Raw genomic sequence first — 19,987 nt, 5'->3', positions numbered from 1 at the left:
TCTTCCCAAGACTTCATGCGCTGGCTCACTTGCAGGGATCCACGATCTGCCAGTCGTACTTGACCTCCGGGATGCTCTGGCTTGATCCTAGCCCTGGGATCTTCTTGGGATCCTCACAGATCAGGAAGTGTTTGGAATTTCATTTATCCAACCTGTGGGTCAAGTCCACTGAATGGTGATTTCTGAACACGCTTTCCAAGTCCGTGCGGCGCCATTGAATGGAAACCCAGGAAGGTTGCTTTGGGCTGGGGCAGCCCGTAGGACCCGGCGTGAGGGACAAGCAAAAGACAGCTAGAAAGCCCAGGACTCCAAATTCCCGCTTCTCGGAACCTGGATCCACAATCCGCTCCCCCACCAGTCCCCGACCGCTCCCTGCTGACTCGGAGCTCCGCACACCCGGGATAGGGGAGGCGGTGTTGCTAGCCTCGCACCCCAGGAGGCGCGCTCCTAGGGAAGCCACCAGTGCGCCGCCTCTGCCTGGGCGCGGAACAAACGGTTAAAGATTTTGGGCAGCGCCTCGCGGGGGGGAGGAGCTAGGGGCCCGATCCGCAATTAAAGATGAACTTTGGGTGAACTAATTTGTCTGACCAAGGTAACGTGGGCAGTAACCTGGGCGGCCTATAAAGAGGGCGCGCGGCGGGGTTCGGAGCTAGGGCGGCGGCGGCAGGTGACGCGGAGGCTGCTGCGTGCCATGGGGCTCCCGGCGCTGCTGGCCAGTGCTCTCTGCACCTTCGTGCTGCCGCTGCTGCTCTTCCTGGCAGCGACTAAACTCTGGTACCTGTACTGTGTGAGCAGCCGCGACCGCAGCTGCGCCCTCCCTTTGCCTCCCGGGACCATGGGCTTCCCATTCTTTGGGGAAACCTTGCAGATGGTGCTGCAGGTAAGGGAACTCGGGAAGGGACCTGAGAATTTCCCGGAGGATTTTCCGTCTCAGCTCTGGGCTTGGGCTGAAGCTGGGATAAGTGTCCTTGCGAGGGAGGCGACTACGGCTAGAAGAGGGGCTAGACGGAGGCCAGATGCTCCCCGGCGCCCCCTCACGCGGTTTGCGGGTCTCTCTCTTCCACCTCACTCTCAGCGGAGGAAGTTTCTGCAGATGAAACGCAGAAAATACGGCTTCATCTACAAGACGCATCTGTTTGGACGGCCCACGGTGCGGGTGATGGGCGCGGATAACGTGCGGCGCATCTTGCTGGGGGAGCACCGGCTGGTGGCGGTGCAGTGGCCTGCGTCGGTGCGCACCATCCTGGGCTCCGGATGCCTCTCCAACCTGCACGATTCGTCTCACAAGCAGCGAAAGAAGGTGAGGGCGAGGTGACAACGTCTTGGATAGCAGGGAAACCTCAGTCTTTGGCTTGGCTCAAATAGATACCGATATAGCCATAGGAGGTGGGGGCCAAGGCCCTCTCTGAAATCCACTTTAGGTTTCCACGCCAACACGTGCGTAGGACTGGAGGCTCTGGAGGTTCTCGAAGGGTACTCGGGAAGTCGGGGTGGGGTGTGTGTGAGGGGGAAGAGGTTTGTAATCTCTCTACTGCTGGGGGATCAGGTGATTATGCAGGCCTTCAACCGCGAGGCACTCCAGTGCTACGTGCCGGTGATTGCCGAGGAGGTAGGCAGTTGTCTGGAGCAGTGGCTAAGCTGCGGCGAGCGCGGTCTCCTGGTCTACCCCGAGGTGAAGCGCCTCATGTTTCGCATCGCCATGCGCATCCTGCTGGGCTGCGAGCCCGGTCCGGCGGGCGGCGAGGAGGACGAGCAGCAGCTAGTGGAAGCCTTCGAGGAGATGACCCGCAATCTCTTCTCTCTCCCCATTGACGTGCCCTTCAGCGGGCTGTACCGGGTAAGAGCAGTTGGCAGAGTTGGAGCGAGGGGCGCAAGATTGGCGTCCGCTCACCGCCATGCTGTCTCCGCACTCAGGGCGTGAAGGCGAGGAACCTTATTCACGCGCGGATCGAGGAGAACATTCGTGCCAAGATCAGCCGGCTTCGGGCTGAAGAGCCCCAAGAGGACTCTTGCAAGGACGCACTGCAGCTCCTGATTGAGCACTCATGGAAGAGGGGAGAGCGGCTGGATATGCAGGTGACTAGCTGTTTCAGAAGGTGCCAAGGCTGGGGGAGGGGTGTCTCCGGATTTCCAGAACATTTCTCGGGGGGGGGGGTACAAAAGCGCTGTCAGGGCACCCTACTCAGACTGTACTGATGAATCCTGAGGGTTAACGCTAGATCTGGAGAGCTGTAGAAGAGAGAGGGTGGCTGTACAATTAGAATGGTCCCTAGGTTCAAAGGGAAAGTCTCATTTGTAAAGATTGAAAGAACATTGGGAGGTGTTAATAAAACCAAGGTCAAGGAAGAGTAAAATTAAGGGAGTTTTGCATTTTGTTTGCGTTCTTTGACTTTCTATGAGCAAAGCGTTTTCCCCTGCAATCTTCCGTTCAATATTCTCAGTTCGGTCCTTTGTAACGGTGCTGTAAAACTGCCCGCAGATCTGAATAAACTTCCGTTTTTATCCTTAGGCACTAAAGCAATCTTCAACAGAGCTCCTCTTTGGTGGCCATGAAACTACAGCCAGTGCAGCCACATCGCTGATTGCTTACCTAGGACTCTATCCACACGTTCTCCGGAAAGTCCGAGAGGAGATAAGGAGTAAGGTAGGAGGATTCTAGAGGTTCCCTACTGCCCTTGTCCCCCCACTTCCTAGTAAGGAAGTTTGCTCCCTACACCCCGTACTATGAAAGTGAAGGACCAAGTACTAGGTGGACTTGGGGGGGGGGATCATCCTCGTGGTTTTAAAAAGGCAGCTCTTTGTGCTAAGATCTCTCTTGGGCAGAGTTTGACCCTGTGTTCCTGCACCTCCTCCACCTTTCACAGAACTGTAGAGATTACTAGATTCTCCTTTCGTGGATATTTGCCCACTCAAGAAAACGAATAGCGTGGCTAGGGCCATAGCTGATCGGGGTGGGCAGTGTTGGTGAGGGAACAGCTGGTGAGCAACATTCCCCGGCTGAAAAGAGGTGGTGGGTTTGGGCTGAGGAAGTGTGGAAGTGATTGGTCATTAGCTGCCGTTTCCCGGGCACCCTCTCCCATCCAGACGCCTTAGGGTTCAGGCAACAGTTGCTGTTGACATCAGCTGGCCTGATTTCCCTGGGGTGCCCAAGAGTCATTCCCCTCTGTATCTGTTTTTGATAGGGCTTACTTTGCAAGAGCAATGAAGACAGCAAGTTAGACATGGAAACTTTGGAGCAGCTTAAGTACACTGGGTGTGTTATTAAGGAGACCCTGCGGTTGAATCCCCCAGTTCCAGGAGGATTTCGGGTTGCTCTGAAGACGTTTGAGTTGAATGTGAGTTCTCCTCCTTCCCATCCCCCACCCTGTCTGCTCTGCTGTGGTTCTGAGCCTCAGCTTCCCTGAGCAGAGTACGCCTGAGCTTACTGCCTTTGATACTGTCCTCCCCCGTTCAGTGATGCAAATCAGGCCTTCCACTCGCCCTCCTCTCAGCCCCAACCATATCCGTAATGACTTTTTGCTGTTACAAGCTCAAGTCCGGCTTGCCCGATTTTAGGACTTCCTAATTTTTTCCAGGGATACCAGATTCCCAAGGGCTGGAATGTTATTTATAGTATCTGTGACACACACGACGTGGCAGATAACTTCGCTAACAAGGAGGAATTTAACCCTGACCGCTTTATACCACCTCATCCCGAGGACGCTTCCAGGTTCAGCTTCATTCCATTTGGAGGAGGCCTTCGGAGCTGCGTAGGCAAAGAGTTTGCAAAAATTCTTCTTAAGATATTTACAGTGGAGCTGGCCAGGCATTGTGACTGGCAGCTTCTAAATGGACCTCCTACAATGAAAACCAGCCCCACTGTGTACCCTGTGGACAATCTCCCCGCAAGATTCACCCACTTCCGGGGAGATATCTGATGGGTATTTCAACTCTTGGACTTCTTTGAAGTATATGTGGTTTTTTATAGTGTCATGTTGCCTTTATTTAATTTCTAAATGTATAGTATAATATTTATGTGTCTCTACTACAGCCTCATGGTCTTTAAATATTAAAATAATGAATTTGTATGATTTCCAAATAAAGTAAAATTAAAAAGTACTTTTCTTGCTGCTAAGATTCTTGTTGGCAAGCTGGCCATGGTGGTACATGGCTGTAATCCCAGTACTTGGAAGGTAAGTGCAGGAAGAACAGACATTCAAGGCCAACTTGGGCTACAAAGATACTGTCTCTAAAGAACAAGACACACCAACAGAAATTCCTGTTAGGAAGAATTGATGTAGTTTGTGCATTTAAAATGATTTAGAATGAAACCATAGTTTCCCCCTCCATGTGAGAAAACATGCATTACATGTGTGTTGGTCCAAAGGTATTTTGGCAAATTCTTGTAAGATGGTTGAGATTCCACATTTCAAAACTTTGCCAAGGCTAGTTAAGTTAAATTTATTTGTTTACATTTTTTATGGTGCTAGGGTTGAATTGAAGGCCTCACTTGTGTAGGGGAAGTGCGTTACCACTGAGGTTCATCTCCCCGTTGCCAGCCAAAAGTTAATTTTAGATTCTTTTCCTTTTGTGCTTTTGGGAGTTGAACCCGGGACTGTTTTAGTTCTTTGGTGTTGGCTGTTGGCTATACTGTAGAGAAGAATGGTTCTGGGGAGGTTACAGTGCTGGTGCATTGGGAAGCATCCTTCTGGTGTACCAGGGTCAGCACATTTAATCTCAGCATAGTTAATCCACATCGTAGAAAGGCAGGACTCTCTTCTGAAGCTGATGTTTTAGATAAGACAGAGCCAGTCACTCTGATTATGGACAGTTCTTGACCAAAAGGACATAAGAAAACTCCTGGCATGTCACCTTTCCTTAGAATTTGCTTCTGGAAACCGTGCTGGGAAAGGCGAGGCTGCTTCAGATTAGCCGAGCCCAGGTTTTCTTTATTCAAGAGGAGGCCTTAGGAGCAGATTTAGCTCAGTGACAGATAAAGTTTTATCTATCTCTGGCAATAGGGTGTGAGCCTGACGTGACTGATAAAATGGCCCAGTCATGACCCTGTGAACCTTGGCTAACCTCCTGGAAAGCACAGGTTTGTCACAGCTCTGACCCTGGCATGGCCACGTTTCTAAACTGAAGGCCAGACTCAACCCAGAAAGGTTAGCCACGGTGACTTGCTTATGCAAGCACATTCTCCATTTTGAAATGGCACAACCTGCTCATTGAACCTCTGACTGTTTGTAGGTTTTGGACTTTAAAATTGTCTTTACAATTTGAGAATTTGGCAATGCCACAGAAGCTGGGTGGTCTGACCTAGGTGTTTGAACAGCGTTCTGTCGACGATTAGACGTGCGTGTTCTACCTGACTTCAGTGCTTGGGCAGAACTTCTTATCGTTGGAGTCTTCTGATATTTAGAGAACTTATTGAATAACCCACGATGCCTTACACTGCACCATGGAGAAATGAGATGGGCTGCCAATAGCTTCAGTATTCTCTAGTGTGACAAGACGGTCCATCCTCTTTATAATGTTTGCCCTAGACCTTTGCAGATAGCTTGAGCTAGCTCGAGGGCATCATGATTACAGATCCATATACAAGGCCATTTTAGGAAGATTTCAACATGGCATTTTGCTGGCGGATGACTGCCTTTAACAACAACATCTTTGGCAACTTGAGGACGGTGAACCCCCAAAGCTGAATTCTAAAAGGGACTTGAGCTATATAATTCAACTTCTTAAAAGCCCCCACCTTAATTCCCCCCCTCCAGAACTTTGAGGAAGGTGCTCGTGATTTCTCAAGACTACCTTTAGCTCAGTTATATTGTGCAGAATCCACCTTAGAGGGGCACCTCCAGCGCAGTCTCTGATGACGCTGTGGGCGCCGAGTGAAGGCAGGCTAGGTGTGTGGTGTGAGCCGTATAACGGACGTGAAGTGAGCTTAGCTCACACCTCTCTGGATAAGCATGCGTATGGTACGAGTACGCGTAGGTTGGTGCCCATGTGATGGCAAAAGGACGGAGACTTGGCCAAGACTGTGGGAAGAGGGCAATGACTACAGGAAATGGCCCTTGGGGCTCCCAGGGCTTCGTACAGCGATGGAGGGCTGCCTTTACTGTAGCTGTAGGTGGGCTTACCACACTGGACTGAGTGAGCTCTCTGCCTCCTTCCGGTAGGGTTTGCCCTTCTCGTTTCCGGTACTTTGGTCTTCAGTCAGAGATGTGGTGCCACCGACCACAGATCATTATCAGGACAGGGATATAAAGGGGAGGCATCTATGTTCTGCAGGACTATAGTCACCTCTTTGTACTAGAGACCCAGAGAAGGAGATACACCAGGAGTTTTGGAATCAGAAAAAACTTCTCGATGCTTCTCCCGCCTGCCACTACCCTTTACCTAACAGCTAGTAACATTTGCCTATTAACTTTCCAATTTTCTGTAGCCAACCGAGGGATCACCATCTTCTAAATTCCTTTCCTGTATTCCTGCCACCCCTTCTGTCCCTGCTACCACTCTTTTACAAGTGACAGGTGAATTGGGGCTCCACGTCCCCCCATGCCCTGTGTGGTTTCAGGGCATTTGCACTTTGCAAACCCCCAGAGGTCCACAAGGGGGCGATCTTCTCCCTTCTATGCCAAGCTCGGGGCTCTGTGGCTTTTCCACCAGTGTCCATGAAATCCAAAGTTGATATATTCTGGTTCAAGGCTGCTTTGGACCCTAGACAGCGAGAAGCTGAAAAGCACCCAATGACTTAGCAAGGACTCCACAACAGGCCTGGCCCCTCTGGAAGGGCTCACGTACTCAAGGTTTGCCGAACCCAGCCCGGTCTTTGTTTCTAGAGGGAGCCACCAACAATCTGTAGACACTGGGTTGCAGTATTTCCCATGCTGCCCATGTTTTGATTTATGCTGTGTTACCCCAGTTTTCCAAAAACATGGGCAACCTAGTCAGTGACATGGTTCAATTCTGGAACCATCCCTTGAGAAAGAGCCCTGTGGGGGCTGTAGTCATTAAGAGTTCTTTCTGCTCTTGCAGAGGACCTGAGTGTGGTCCCCAGCACCCACACTGGCTAGCTCACCCACACCAGGTAGCTCACCCACACTGGGTAGCTCACGATTACCTCTAGCTGCAGCTCCAGGAGATCTGATGACCTCCTTTGACCTCTTTTGGCCTCGATGAGCACACACACAGCACCCAAATACACACAATAAAAATAAAATAAATCTACTTGTTTTGAAACAGGGTCTCATTCATCGTGAAACCCTGGCTGGCCTGGAGCTTGCTGTGTAGACCAGGCTGGCATCCAACTCAGAGATCTGCCTGCCTCAGCCTCTGGAACGGTAGGCTTAAAGGCGAGCACCACACCTGGCAAAATAAAACCAAATCCTAAAAGAGAAAGAGCTCCGCGGATGTTAGAGAGTTTGTGGTGGCTCCTACAAACAGCGAGTCCAAACTGTTGTAAATACAGGTTCAGACCTGCTCTTCCGAACAGAGCGCGCTTCGGTTGGCCAGTGGAGGAGGGTGTCAATGCTGCTCTCTGAAGAAACAGCTAGAGTCCTTCGGTGATGAAACCTGCGATCTGGTGAGGGAGCAAGCTCCCTGTCCGCAGGCACATTCAAATGGAAGCTGGGTAGGGAAGTTGTCTTAAATGGCTCCCCCATTCTCTTCCAAAACAGAACAATTGCAAAGCCCTGAGTGTCCATTCCGTGCTGTTCAGGTCTTCCGACGCCATCTTTATTTTGAAATACACATTAAGAACAATCCAGAGAGACAACCCATCCCCTTGAGCCTTAGGACCAGATGAGGTGGAGGCACAGAGGCACCAAGGATCCTGTGATATGTCACTTTTGCCTGCAGTTTCTGTGTCTGCTCCAACACCCATAGCTTCCTCCAGCTGTCCCATGCTGGCCATTCATTCAGTCCACAATCCCAGGTGTGGAGCATCCTTCTCTTTCCACAGCATTCCTACAGAGCCGTGCACCGTTGCAGGATGCTGCCCGCCCCACCATTCCCTCCTCTCTACCACCTGAAATGCTACTCCAGGTTAGGAAACGCTTTTCGGCGTTCTAATCACGTAACTTACTCCGTTTACATAATTTATTGCCCTCCTCCAAAATATTCTCACACATAGTAGGCGTTCTCCGAGAAAGAATGCTTCTGGACACCATCTACCTTGTGTTTCTTTGACTTACATGGTGCCATGGTTTTTTTTGAAAAGTGAAACTTTCATCCTTGGAAAATCTCAGTGGCCGCAAGCTTACACGGTGTGGTTTAACAGCATGTCACATTCCTGAAACCAATGCTCCATGGGTATTTGGCCAAACAAGCTTTCCTTTCTTTGAAGTAGAGTCAACTCCGGTTAGAACCCTGGGACGGGGTGGAGGCTTCGCTCTGGGCTGCGTGGTGGGTTTTCTGGGTGAGAGTTATCGTGTTGCAGTGTTCGTAACCACACCGCTTCAGTACAAAAACTGCCCCACACTGTAAGGGCTCTCACTGCCGCCAAAGTCTTAGTCCATTGAGGGCTTAGAAATCTCTGTTTACTTAGCAATCGTAGATGCTTCCAGGCTGTGAGCCTGAAGTTACTAGTAGGTTCATTTGAACTTGGAAAGGAGGATAAGGCGCTTTGCTTATAATGCGACAAAATCAAGTCACTAAGAACAGACCAGTCGGTTCATTAAGAACAACCAAGCCCTACCCAATGCTACAGGACCTATTTCATACTAGATGAGGGGACTTGGTATTCTGAAATGGAAAGTTCACTTAATATCAGCTAGTCACTGACTTTTAGGGCCGGAGGAAGGGCCGTGGGTGCATGCATCATCTGAGCACCTCAGGCTCCAGCTGGGAAATTCAGGGTTCCAAGAACCCTGAGGTTCCGACTTGTTTTCAATTTTAACAAGAACAAAGAACAAAGTCCCGTGCGTTGGTTATTTGTGGACATTTCAGAGAGACTCTTAAGACTACACCATGCTGATTCTTGATCCTTGCACACCTCTGAGGAGAGAGACTCACGGTGTTGCAGTTAGAACTTGGGGTTTTATAGCCACAGTGGACTTTCCAGCAAGCCTGGCAGAAGGTCCAGCGCGCTGGTGTTTCTGCTGAGGCTAGTGGCTGACTCTGCTCTGCCCTCACACATTTTGGAGCTGAGCGTGGTGGTTTGATTGAGAACAGCTCCCATAGGCTCACATATTTGAATGGCTGGTCCCTAGTTGGCAGAACTGTTTGGGAAGGATTAGAAGGGTGGCCTTGTTGGAGGAGGTGTCTCACTGGGGGTTGGCTATTCCAGTCGGTTCTCCCTCTGCCTCACGGTTGATGTTTCAGCATGTAAGCTCTCAGTGAGTGCTCCATCTCCATGCCTGCTGCCATACTCCCCACCATGGTCATCAGGGACTCACCCTCTGAAACAGTAAGCAAGCCCCCAGCAAACTCTTTGTTGCCTTGGTCATGGCGTCTCTTCATGACAATAGAAAAGTAGCTAAGACACTAGAAACCTTGCTTGTGAGATGCGAGTGTGCAGCAGGGCAGGATGCATGCCCACAGAGGGCTTGCTGAAATACAGATTGGCTCCAGCCTAGGTTTTCTGCATTAACTCAAGAATTTGTGTTTGTAGCTAGTCCCTGAGTGATGCTGTTGCTGGTGGTCCAAGGACCACACTGAGCATCAGCAGTGAAAGCATTTCTGGTCTGTGATTGCAGACTTCACAGGGGTGGTAAGTGATGTGCTGTACACAGGGTGGTTGGTGTGCAGACCTGGGGGCAGGGTATCGGTACCCTCTAGAGTAGGCCTGCTCTACTCTTCAACAGTAGGAATGAATACCTGGGTGTCTAAAGGTCTTTCAGTTATTTCAGGTGTTAGGCATCTTGAGTTGCTTGGGAGCAGCCTCTTTGGACATTGGAGACAATCCTTTTTTTTTTCTTTTTAAACATGTAAGCAAAATGAAATTTGTGGCCTTATTGGCTGTTAGTTTGAAACTTCTTGGTTTTTTGGTCTTGGAGGAGTTTTTAGAGGACTCTGTCAAGAGTTCATCTGAGAGACTGGAGAGGTGGCTCAGTTGCATAAGAGCACAGGCTGCTCTTCCTGAGGTCCCAGGTTCAATCTCTAGACCCCAAATGGCAGCTCTTTGTCTGTGACTCTAGTTTCAGACTAACAACCTCTTTTCACCTCTGATGGCACCAGGCACTCGTGTGGTGTGTTCTATATGCAAACGAACACCTACATATACAAAGCAAAGAAAGTTAAAATTTTAAATTATATTTAAGAAAAAAAAAACCTCAAAAACAGTTCATCTGAGTGGTTCTGCTGTCTGCTGTTGAATAGGAGTGAAGCCACCCAAAGCCTTGAGTAGCGTTTCAGGGCTTTGCTTCCTGGATGACACAGTCATGTGACTGTGGACAGGAAGGCTTTGTTCTTCACTATATGGTTCTCTCTACAGAGTGGCTCAAGGATCCCTGACACATGGCACCTCGCCTTGCTCAGAACAAGAGATATAAAACCAGGAAGGAGCAGGAGTGAAACCTTAATGTCTTTTGTCACCTAGCATTGAAATCATACTTTAGTCTACTGATGACCCAGGTGAGCTGTCCTTGTGGGGGATTCTAGAACTGAGAAGGATCAGCACCATTTGGAGGTTGGCTACCACAGTGCGTTCAGACGAAGGCGTAGATGCTTTTTCCGGCCTTCTTCTTGGTTCTGAGGAATCCTGGATATCTGGTATTTTTGCTGTCACCCATTGCTCCCTGCTGCAGCTGACAGTAAGAAACCCTTATCTGGATGGTCTTAGAGGCATCTCCTCCAGCATCGCAGACTGGAGAATGCTAGGTGAACCCCGAGGGAATAAATGCTTAAACCCTTCAGTTTGCCAGTGTTTCCAGCAAACGAACTTCACTCAATCACGTTTTCAGGCCTCTGTGTTACTGAACCCTGTTTTAGTCAATCTAGCCATTGGGGTGACAAGTTGTCCTGGTCTGTCTAGTACTTACGGATTTCTTGGGGCTCAGGACTTTCTGCAAATACTTGGACAATCCTAAACAGATGAATAAACCAATCCCTTCTTTTAGAAAAGTGTTTTGTTTTATTTACTATTGTTGTTATGTGTGATATGTGCTTGCTACTGTGTGTGTGTGTGTGTGTGTGTGTGTGTGTGTGTGTGTGTGTAGGAGAGAGGACAACTCTCACCTACCACCTTTATGTGGACCCTAGGGATTGAACTCAGGTATTTTGCCTTATGCAGCAGGTGCCTTTTCCCCACCAAACCCTCTCCTAGGCCCTGACCCCATCACTTTAGTGAGTCTCTGTTGTGGATCCGCAGGTTCTGCCTCACTTGGTCACTTGGTGATGCAGCAGCAGCATCTCAGGTATCACCCCAGACTTCCCAAATCCATGCACATTTAGTGAGAGTCCAAGGCAATTTGATGCACATTAAGGCTTTGGGATTTCTAGGTATGAACCAAACTTGATGAGTTCTCTGAGTACTCAGGTTTGCTGGTTGCGTGGGTGAAACAATGATCCCCTTATGCTTCAGTTAGTTTGACCTTGATACACCTTTTATTTCTAGTTCCTGCTTCTCTTCCATCACTGAAGGGAAGACAGCTAAAATTTCATTGTTGGAAGGAACCTAAAAGTCCCAACTCTCACCTGCACTTGAGTAGCGGTTTTCATAAAGCGCCTTTTGATCATTGAAATCCCCAGCCCTTCCTCCGCCCACAAGATGCCATAAACAATAGAGATAAGGGGAGATTGCTGAACATTTAGGTTGTTTCCAGTTTCAGACACTCTGAGCACTGTGTTCTAAAGTATCTTTGTACATACAGTATTATGGAAAAATCAATGCTTCACTTCTGAAGGTGTGGTTCAGAAAAAGGGGTTTGCAACATCAAAGAAGATGCTTATTTGAGACTATGGTGGATCTCTGAAAACATGCCTATCCAAAGAGTGTCTGAAAAAATATTAGTATCACCTTTATTTTATGGGAAATTATGAAACTTTAGTAGGGTCAGTACAAAGGCATCTGCTCGCCTTGAAGGATAGCTTTGATGGCCTGTTTGATAAGGAGAATGAGGGGCAGAAGGACTTTGCTAAGTCGTGTGAGAATGCTTAGCAAAGAGATTATTCACACTTCCAGGAATACATTCTAGATGTTTCTTCTGGTTGTAAAGTACCTGTATTGATTTTGTAATTAAGAATTTGAGGGTCTAGGACTCTAGATCTGTTGCAGAAGGCTTACTTAGCATGCTTAATGCCCTAGACTTGGTACCTAGAATGCAGGGTGGGAGGTGGGTCTTAGTCAGTGTTCTGTTGTGGTGAAAAGACCCCATGGCTGTAACTACTTTTTTAAAAATTGTTTTTATTGAGTTATACATTTTTCTCACTCCCCTTACTTCCTTCCCTTTTCCCTTCCACATTTCCCCCGCCCCCCCCATACTCCCAATTTACTCAGATCTTGTCTTTTTCGCCTTCCTAGGTAGAGCCATGTACACCTCTCTTAGGGTCTTTTTGTTACCTAGGTTCTCTGGGCCTGTGGACTGTAGGGTGTTTATCCTTGGCTTTATGTCTAATATCTGCTTATGAGTGAGTACATATTATATTTGTCTTTCTGGGTTTGGGTTCCCTCTCTAAGTATAGTTTTTTCTAGTTTTGTCCATTTGCCTGCAAATTTCAAGATGTCATTATTTTTTACTATTTATCACTGAGTAATATTCTATTGTGTAAATGTACCACATTTTTCTTATTCATTTTTCAGTAATAATTTTTCTTATTCATTCTTCTGGCATCTAGATTATTTCTAGATTCTGGCTATTACAAATAATGCTGATATGAATGTAGTTGAGCAAATGTCCTTGTGTTATGATTGAGCATCCTTTGAGTATATACCCAACAGTGGTATTGCTGGGTATATACCCAATTGATTGATTGATTTCTAATTTTCTGAGAAGCCACCATACTGATTTCCAAAGCAGCTGTACACGTTTGCACTCCCACCAGCAATGGAGGAGTGTTCCCCTTACTCCACATCCTCTCCAGTATAAGCTGTCATTAGTGATTTTGATCTTGGCCATTCTGACAGGTGTAAGATGGTATCAAAACAGGGTTGTTTTGACTTGCATTACTCTGGTAGCTAAGGAATATTCCTTAAATATCTTTCAACCATTTGAGGTTTTTTTTTTTTTTTGAGTTCTCTCTTTAAGTCTGTAGCCCATTTTTTTTTATTGGATTACTTGTTCTTTTGATGTCTAGTTTCTTGAGTTCTTTATGTATTTTGGAGATCAATTCTCTGTTAGAATTGATTGTAGGGTTGGTGAAGATCTTTTCCTGTTTGTAGGCTGCCATTTTCCCACTTTCCCTTCTATAAGGTTCAGTGGTTGGTTTTATGTTGAAGTCTTTTGTCCATTTGGACCTCAGTTTTCTGCATAACAATAAAATAGATCTATTTACATTCTTTTATATGTCTACATCCAGTTATGCTGGCACCATTTATTGAATATCCTTTTGTTTTTCCATTTTATAATTTTAGCTTCTTTGTCAAAAATCAGGTGATCATGGGTGTGTGGATTGATATCTGGATCTTTGATCTAATTCTATTGGTTCTCCTGTCTGTTTTTATGCCAATACCAAGCTGTTTTCTTTACTATAGTGCTATAGTATAGTTTGAAGTCAAGGATGTTGATGCCTCCAGAAGTTCCTTTATTGTACAGGATTGTTTTGGGTATCCTGGTTCCTTTTTTTTTTTCATATGAAGTTGAGTATTGTTTTTTCAAGGTTTGTGAAGAATTTTGCTGGGTATTGCATTGAATCTGTAGATTGCTTTTGGTAAGATTGTCATTTTTACTATGTTAATTCGACCTATTCAAGAGCATGGGAGATCTTTCCATTTTCTGGTGTTGTCCTCAATCTCTTTCTTTAAAGATTTTAAAAGTTTTTTCCGTATATATTGATTGAAAGTTTTGCTGGATATAGTAGTCTGGGCTGGCACCTATGGACTCTTAATGTCTGCATAATGCCTGATGAGGACCTTTTGGCTTTTACTGTTTCCATTGAGAAGTCAGATGTAATTCTGTTACTTCTGCCTTTATATGTTACTTGATCTTTTTCCTTTGTAGCTCTTAATAGTCTTTCTTTATTCGAATGTTACTGTTTTGATTATTATGTGGTGAGGAGACCTTTTTTTTGTCCAGTCTGTTTGGTGCTCTGTATGCTTCTTGTATTTTCATAGCCATGTTCTTCTTTAGGTTGGGAAAGTTTTCTTCTATGATTTTGTTGAATATATTTTCTGTGTTTTTGAGTTGGACTTCTCCTTCTTCAATCCCTATTATTCTTAGGTTCAGGCTTTTCACGGTGTCCCAGATTTCCTGGATATTTTGTGTTAAGAATTTGTTGGAATTAACATTTTCCTGTTGAATGAATCTATTTCCTCTATCATATCTTCAATGCTTGAGATTCTCACTTCCATCTCTTGTATTTTGTTGTGTATGCTTGCTTCTGTAGTTACTGTTTGTTTACCCAGATTTTCTATTTTCAGAGTTCCCTCTGTTTGTGTTTTCTTTACTGCCTCTATTTCAATTTTCAAGTCTTGAACCATTTCTTTCACCTGTTTGATTGCTTTTTCTTTAAAGTATTTGTTGATTTCTTCCATTTTATTTTTGTTTGTTTTCTCCTCCATTTTAAGGGAATTTTTTTATTTCATCTTTAAGATCCTCAATCATCTTCATAAAGTTATTTTTAAGGTAGCTTTCTTCTGCTTCATCTGTGCTGGTATGCTCAGGACTTGCTGGTGTAGAACCACTATTTCTGGTGGTGCCGTATTGCTCTTGATGTTGTCGAGTGTATTCTTACCCTGTTCTCTACCCATCTCTTTCTCCAGTCAGTACAAGTGGAGCCTGTGTTTCAGAGGGATTCCTTTCCCTTTAATTGGTATAGTTGGGGGCTGTGGCCCTGTTGAACTCTCCTTCAAGTGCAAACAGGGATGAGGCTGAGTTTCTGGTGATCAGGTAATTTCTGGAGACCACTGCTGTCGCTGCAGGCCCCTTGAGCTGCTGAAGCTGCTCCCAGAAACCTGGCTCACTCTGCACTGTTAAAGTTGCTCCTGGCAACCCGGCCTGCCAGCTGCGCTGCTGAGGCTTCTCCTAGTGGCATCATCTGACTGTAACAACTTTTACAAAAGAAAGCATTTAATTGGGGCTTGCTTACAGTTTCAGAAGTTATTCATCACGGCGGGGAGCAAGGCAGCATTCAAGCTGACATGGTGCTGGAGAGTTAACTGAGCCACAGGCATCAGGGAGGGAGAAAGCCACTGGACCTGACGTGGGCATCTGAAATCTCCAAACCCACCTCCAGTGACATACTTCCTCCAACAAGGCCGACCTCCTAAATCCTTCAAATAGTGACACCCCCTGGTGACCAAACATTCAAATCTATAAACCTGTGGGGCCATCATAGGGTGGGCCAGGCCAATTAAAAGCCCAGGAGCTGCAGAGGTGGAGACTCCAGATGAACTGTCCTTTCAGCCCGCCCTTTCCGACGCTGCCTTCTACTTCCTAGCCTTTCTTCTCTGTTTTCAAAGGCAGGCAATACTCTCGTTGCCCTGTGTGAGCGCTTGGTTGGCGGATCCCAGGTCATGTGCTCCCGCTCTAGCAGTTAACTGTAGGAAAGGGAGCTTTGACCTCCTGTCCAAGTCCGCATCATCATCTCATGGTGATGCAGACAGTTGCCATCCGACCTGTGAGTGTGTGATGTTATTTTGCCCCTAGTCAACAACTTGAATAGAAAAATCCTACAGCTCTACCCTTTGAAAACCTCTGTTTGCTTGTGGATACAGTTCTGAGTTAACCCACTTCAGTTTTGGCATTCTAGGGAAACCAGTTAAAATGTACTGAATGACTACTCCGAGCTATATTTCGGGTTGCCTCACTTCTGATGCAGTTAGAGTTAACAGGGTTTTCCTGTGTGGTTCAGGCTGGTCCTGAAATAGTGGGTTCAAGTGTCTAACCTTGATCCTTAGTATTTGGCTCTGCAATTTTTAAAAAAAGATTTATTTTAAAAAATTATGTGTATTTTTGTGTACATGTGTGTACATGTGAGTATAGGTGTCCAAAGAGAGGCCAGAGGTGTTCAGTGCCCTACAGATGGAGTTACAGGGACTTATGGGCTGTCAGATGTCTGTGCTGGGAATTACAATCAGGCCCTCTGCAAGATTAATACTGGTTCTTAACACTGAGCCTCCTCTCCAGATCCATCAGGAATTGTTTTTATGTAAATAAAATGTCATCAATAATTTTTTTAAAGTGAAAAAAATATTTTATGGGTGTGAATGTTTCGTCTGCATGTATGTCTGTATATCACATGCATGCCTGTTGTCCTCAGAGGCCAGAAGAGGGTGTTGATCCCCTGGAACTGGAGTTATAGATAGCTGTGAGCTGATATGTGAGTGCTAGGAGTTGAACCTGGGTCCTCGGGAATGGTTCGCCACTCCCCACTCTCCCGCGCACACCAGGCATCATTTTTAATGATGAAATGAAACTGCTGAAGCACACAACAATTAAGTCATCTCACTAGTAAGTAAATGCTGGAGCCAAGATTTAAACCAAGTCTATTCAAGTAAAATTTCTGAATCATTTTTTTTTTTCTTACTGTGGTATTTGCTAGCGAGATCTGAATGGACTAATGTCAGATAGGGTATCAAAAACAGACCAAAGAGACAATTCCCTCAGTCCAGTGTGCTGGATAGTTTTATGTCAACTCAACACAAGCTTGACTCATCAGAGAGGAGGGAGCCTCAGTTGAGAAAATGCCTCCTTAAGATCCAGCTGTAGGGTATTTTTTAAATTAGTGGCTGATGGGGAAGGGCCCAGTCCATTGTGGGTAGCTCTAGGTTCTATAAGAAAGCAGGCCAAGCAAGCCCGTTAGCAGCAGCCTTCCTCCATGGCCTCTGCATCAGCTCCTGCACAGGTCTCGTCTGAGTTCTTGCTGTGACTTCCTCCACCGATAGGCCATGACATCAATTCTCAACCTGTGTGTCAAGACCCTTTGGCAAACCTTTATCTCCAGAAATACTTATGATTCATGACAGTAGCAAAATTACAGTTATGCAGTAGCAATGAAAAGAGTTTTATGGTCAGGGGTCACCGCAACATTAGGCACTGTGTTAAAGGGTCATAACCTTAGGGAGACTGAGAACCACCGGACTATGATGCAGAAGTGTAAGCCCAATAATCCCCATTCCTTTTCCACCTTGACCTTAGTCATGGTGTTTTGTCACAGTGATGAAAACCCCAACTAAGACAGCCAGCTAGATGAACCAAGGACTTTAATGACTTATAGAGTGTGCGGCTACTCACAGGGACTTATAGGCTTCTATCCCATGGAATAAGCATCACCCCAGCAATTGGGAAGTGCTTATGTGTCCTCAGGGAGGAGTGTGGCCTCCCACATTGTCTCTTGGGTATTTTGTAGGCCAGGGCCTTGGACATCTTCACACTAACAAACAGCATTTTTTGCCTCAGTGACTGTTAACTGATTATGTACCTTCAGGAGTGTTGTCGGCTGTAAGGAATATTAAATATGAATCTTTTCTATCAAATGCTATAAAACTCTTATTTATGATAAGGAATTCAAGTTTTTTTTAAATATCCCTCATCTTCTAAGACTTTCATGCAAATGCCCCCATGACCAGTAAAGCTTTTATTTATACAAAGGCTCTGCTACATTCTTAGATTAAAGGGTTAGCCCTTCTCCTTTCATTTCCTTTTAACAAGTTTTTTTTTCTTTTTTTTTTAAAAAAAACTAGCCAATCTGGCAGGGTGGTGGTGGTGCAAGCCTTTAATTCCAGCACTAGGAAGGAAGAGGCAGACAGGTTTCTGTGTGTTTGAGGCTGACCTGGTCTACAGAGTTCCAGGACAGCCGAGGCTACACAGAGAAACCCTGTCTCAAGAAACCAAAAACAACAACAACAACAACAACAACAAAAGCAAAACAAAACAAAAAACTCAACCAAATGGATAAATAACTAAATAATTAAAAAAAAAAACTAGCCAATCTAATAAGACTGTGAGGTTGGTCCCTGGTTAGTGAGGAGAAGACACAATCACCACTTGAGCTAGAACAGAGAACAAGCGCACTTCCTGCCTCTGTGTGTTTGCTGTCTGAGTGCACCCTCTTGATCAGGAGTTAAGTTTTGCCCTGTCCAACACTCCAACTGGAGTAGTGATCACTTTCTTTCCAGAGCCCTGGCTGGCCTTGAACTTACTCTGTAGACCAGGCTGGCCTGGAAATCATGATCCCCCTCTCTTCAGAAGGCACAGGTAGGTGGATCATGATTTCCAGGCCAGCCTGGAATTAAGGACGTGCACCATCATGTCCTGCTGGAGCGGTGGTCTCTTTCTTTGTGAAGGGGAGCTTGTTTCCAGCACTCCCGATCTGCCTCATGAACTCTGTGAGCCATCTGCCCTGTTCACGAGAGAATGCTAGTGTCTTCTGTCTTGTGTAGGTAATCATAACTGCTCCAATTTCAAAACGGCAGTGGCCATATTATACCCAGAGGAGTGTTCTCCAGTGTAACGCTAAGCTGTCTCAGGCTTGTTGTGTTTGGATCGGGTGCTGATTCTACCCAGGATAATGATGACTCCTATTTTTGCTGAGGGCTTAGTGGGTACCAGTGAGTGTCCTCACTGCTTTCCATGAATTGATTCGCTGAATCCACACAACAACATCAAACCAGAAAATGGAATAACAGCTGTTCACCCAGGTGTGTCCCTTGGTAAGGGGCAGAACAGCCAGGGTTCACACCTAGATAGAGCCCTCACACTGAACGCGAGCTTTCCAGAAACATCTGTCCACCTACCAACACACAGGAATTCTCTCTTGACCCCGCACTGTTCCACTGGGAGATCTAGAAATCCAGAAGTCATCTTGATAATGCAGCTGCAGTTAGAGATCTGATTTCAGCTCTCTGGACCAGAGCTGGTGTCCCGTAAAAGAACTGAAACTTAACCCCATCTCTATCATTGATGGAGCTCGATTAGGAAGAATTCTAGGAGATGGAGGAGGTATGTGTGAGTGTGTGTGAGCGTGTGTGTGTGCGTGTGTGTGTGCATGTGTGTGAGCGTGTGTGTGTGCATGTGTGTGAGCGTGTGTGTGAGCGTGTGTGTGCATGTGTGTGAGCGTGTGAGTGCATGTGTGTGAGCGTGTGTGTGAGCGTGTGTGTGTGCATGTGTGTGAGCGTGTGTGTGAGCATGTGTGCCTGCATGCGTGTGTACAGTGAGCTTCACAGCTCTAAGTTTGTCCTCGTAGAGATCCTGGGGAGGACTCAGAGGGGAGCGAGATCAGTAGCATTTGCTTGTTCACATCCAAAGTATGAAACTGTGACTTTTGAGCAGGGGAAGTACTCAACAAAAAGGAGTTTCATTGCTGGGGAAAATGTGTTTTTCTAAGTGAAAAATAGAGTTTAGCTTCAATTTGAATTGCAAATCCTTTCTCGAGCAGAGTGGAAGGACAGAGCAGGCAGGAATCAGTTTTTTCCTCATTTGGTTTATAAAAACTTCCTGAGACAAGCTTTAAAAACAACAACAACAAAACCCTAATTATTTTTTTTAAATTCCAGTGTCTTACTGATATGAATATTTTAGGTAAGCTAAAACAACCAGATAATTTTATACAATATCAACTTGGTTTAAGATGAAACAAAACAAAACGCTCATTACCATTGCTGCTGGATTATTGGAAGCAGAAAATTACAGGGTGTGTTTGGCAAACTGTGATTCTAAGAGCCAGCGTCGGCCCTGGGGGATAACGCACATGGTGGGGAGAGACATGAGCAGTGGGGAGGGACAGTCAGGCCTGTGTGGCGGGGACTGAGCTCTGCGCAGGGGAGATGTGGGGTTTGAATTCCTCACACCTGGTGCAGCGAGCATCATCCTGCCTCGCTGTCAGCTGAGAGTAACTGATGCTCAAAGAAGTAAACTGACATAGCCCATGTGCTCAGCTGGTCCCTAACTGTGAGAATAAACCTGGGAAA

The 19,987-nt window shown here is 46.3% G+C and overlaps 1 protein-coding gene across 1 annotated transcript; it reads left to right on the top strand.

Annotated features, from left to right (window-relative positions):
* The first annotated feature begins 647 nt into the window (after nucleotides 1-647).
* Nucleotides 648-4,098, top strand: Cyp26a1 (cytochrome P450 family 26 subfamily A member 1). Its single transcript, XM_048438930.3, has 7 exons — nucleotides 648-880; nucleotides 1,076-1,300; nucleotides 1,547-1,837; nucleotides 1,915-2,076; nucleotides 2,510-2,644; nucleotides 3,183-3,335; nucleotides 3,576-4,098. The coding sequence occupies exons 1-7, from the start codon at nucleotides 692-694 to the stop codon at nucleotides 3,915-3,917; spliced, it is 1,497 nt and encodes a 498-aa protein (XP_048294887.1). The 5' UTR covers nucleotides 648-691; the 3' UTR covers nucleotides 3,918-4,098.
* Nucleotides 4,099-19,987: the final 15,889 nt, after the last annotated feature.

The sequence above is a fragment of the Myodes glareolus genome, chromosome 7, assembly GCF_982192425.1.
Source record: "Myodes glareolus chromosome 7, mMyoGla1.1, whole genome shotgun sequence".
Lineage (NCBI taxonomy): Eukaryota > Metazoa > Chordata > Mammalia > Rodentia > Cricetidae > Myodes > Myodes glareolus.
Note: the sequence above shows the minus strand (reverse complement) of the source record. Positions and strands in the feature narration are given on the sequence as shown.

Excerpts from the sequence above, each read along its gene's own strand:
- Cyp26a1 (XM_048438930.3), top strand. The coding sequence starts at position 692 with ATGGGGCTCCCGGCGCTGCTGGCCAGTGCTCTCTGCACCTTCGTGCTG. Across the intron at positions 1,838-1,914 it reads CCTTCAGCGGGCTGTACCGG|GGCGTGAAGGCGAGGAACCT; the intron begins GTAAGAGCAGTT and ends CTCCGCACTCAG. Across the intron at positions 2,077-2,509 it reads GAGAGCGGCTGGATATGCAG|GCACTAAAGCAATCTTCAAC; the intron begins GTGACTAGCTGT and ends TTTTATCCTTAG.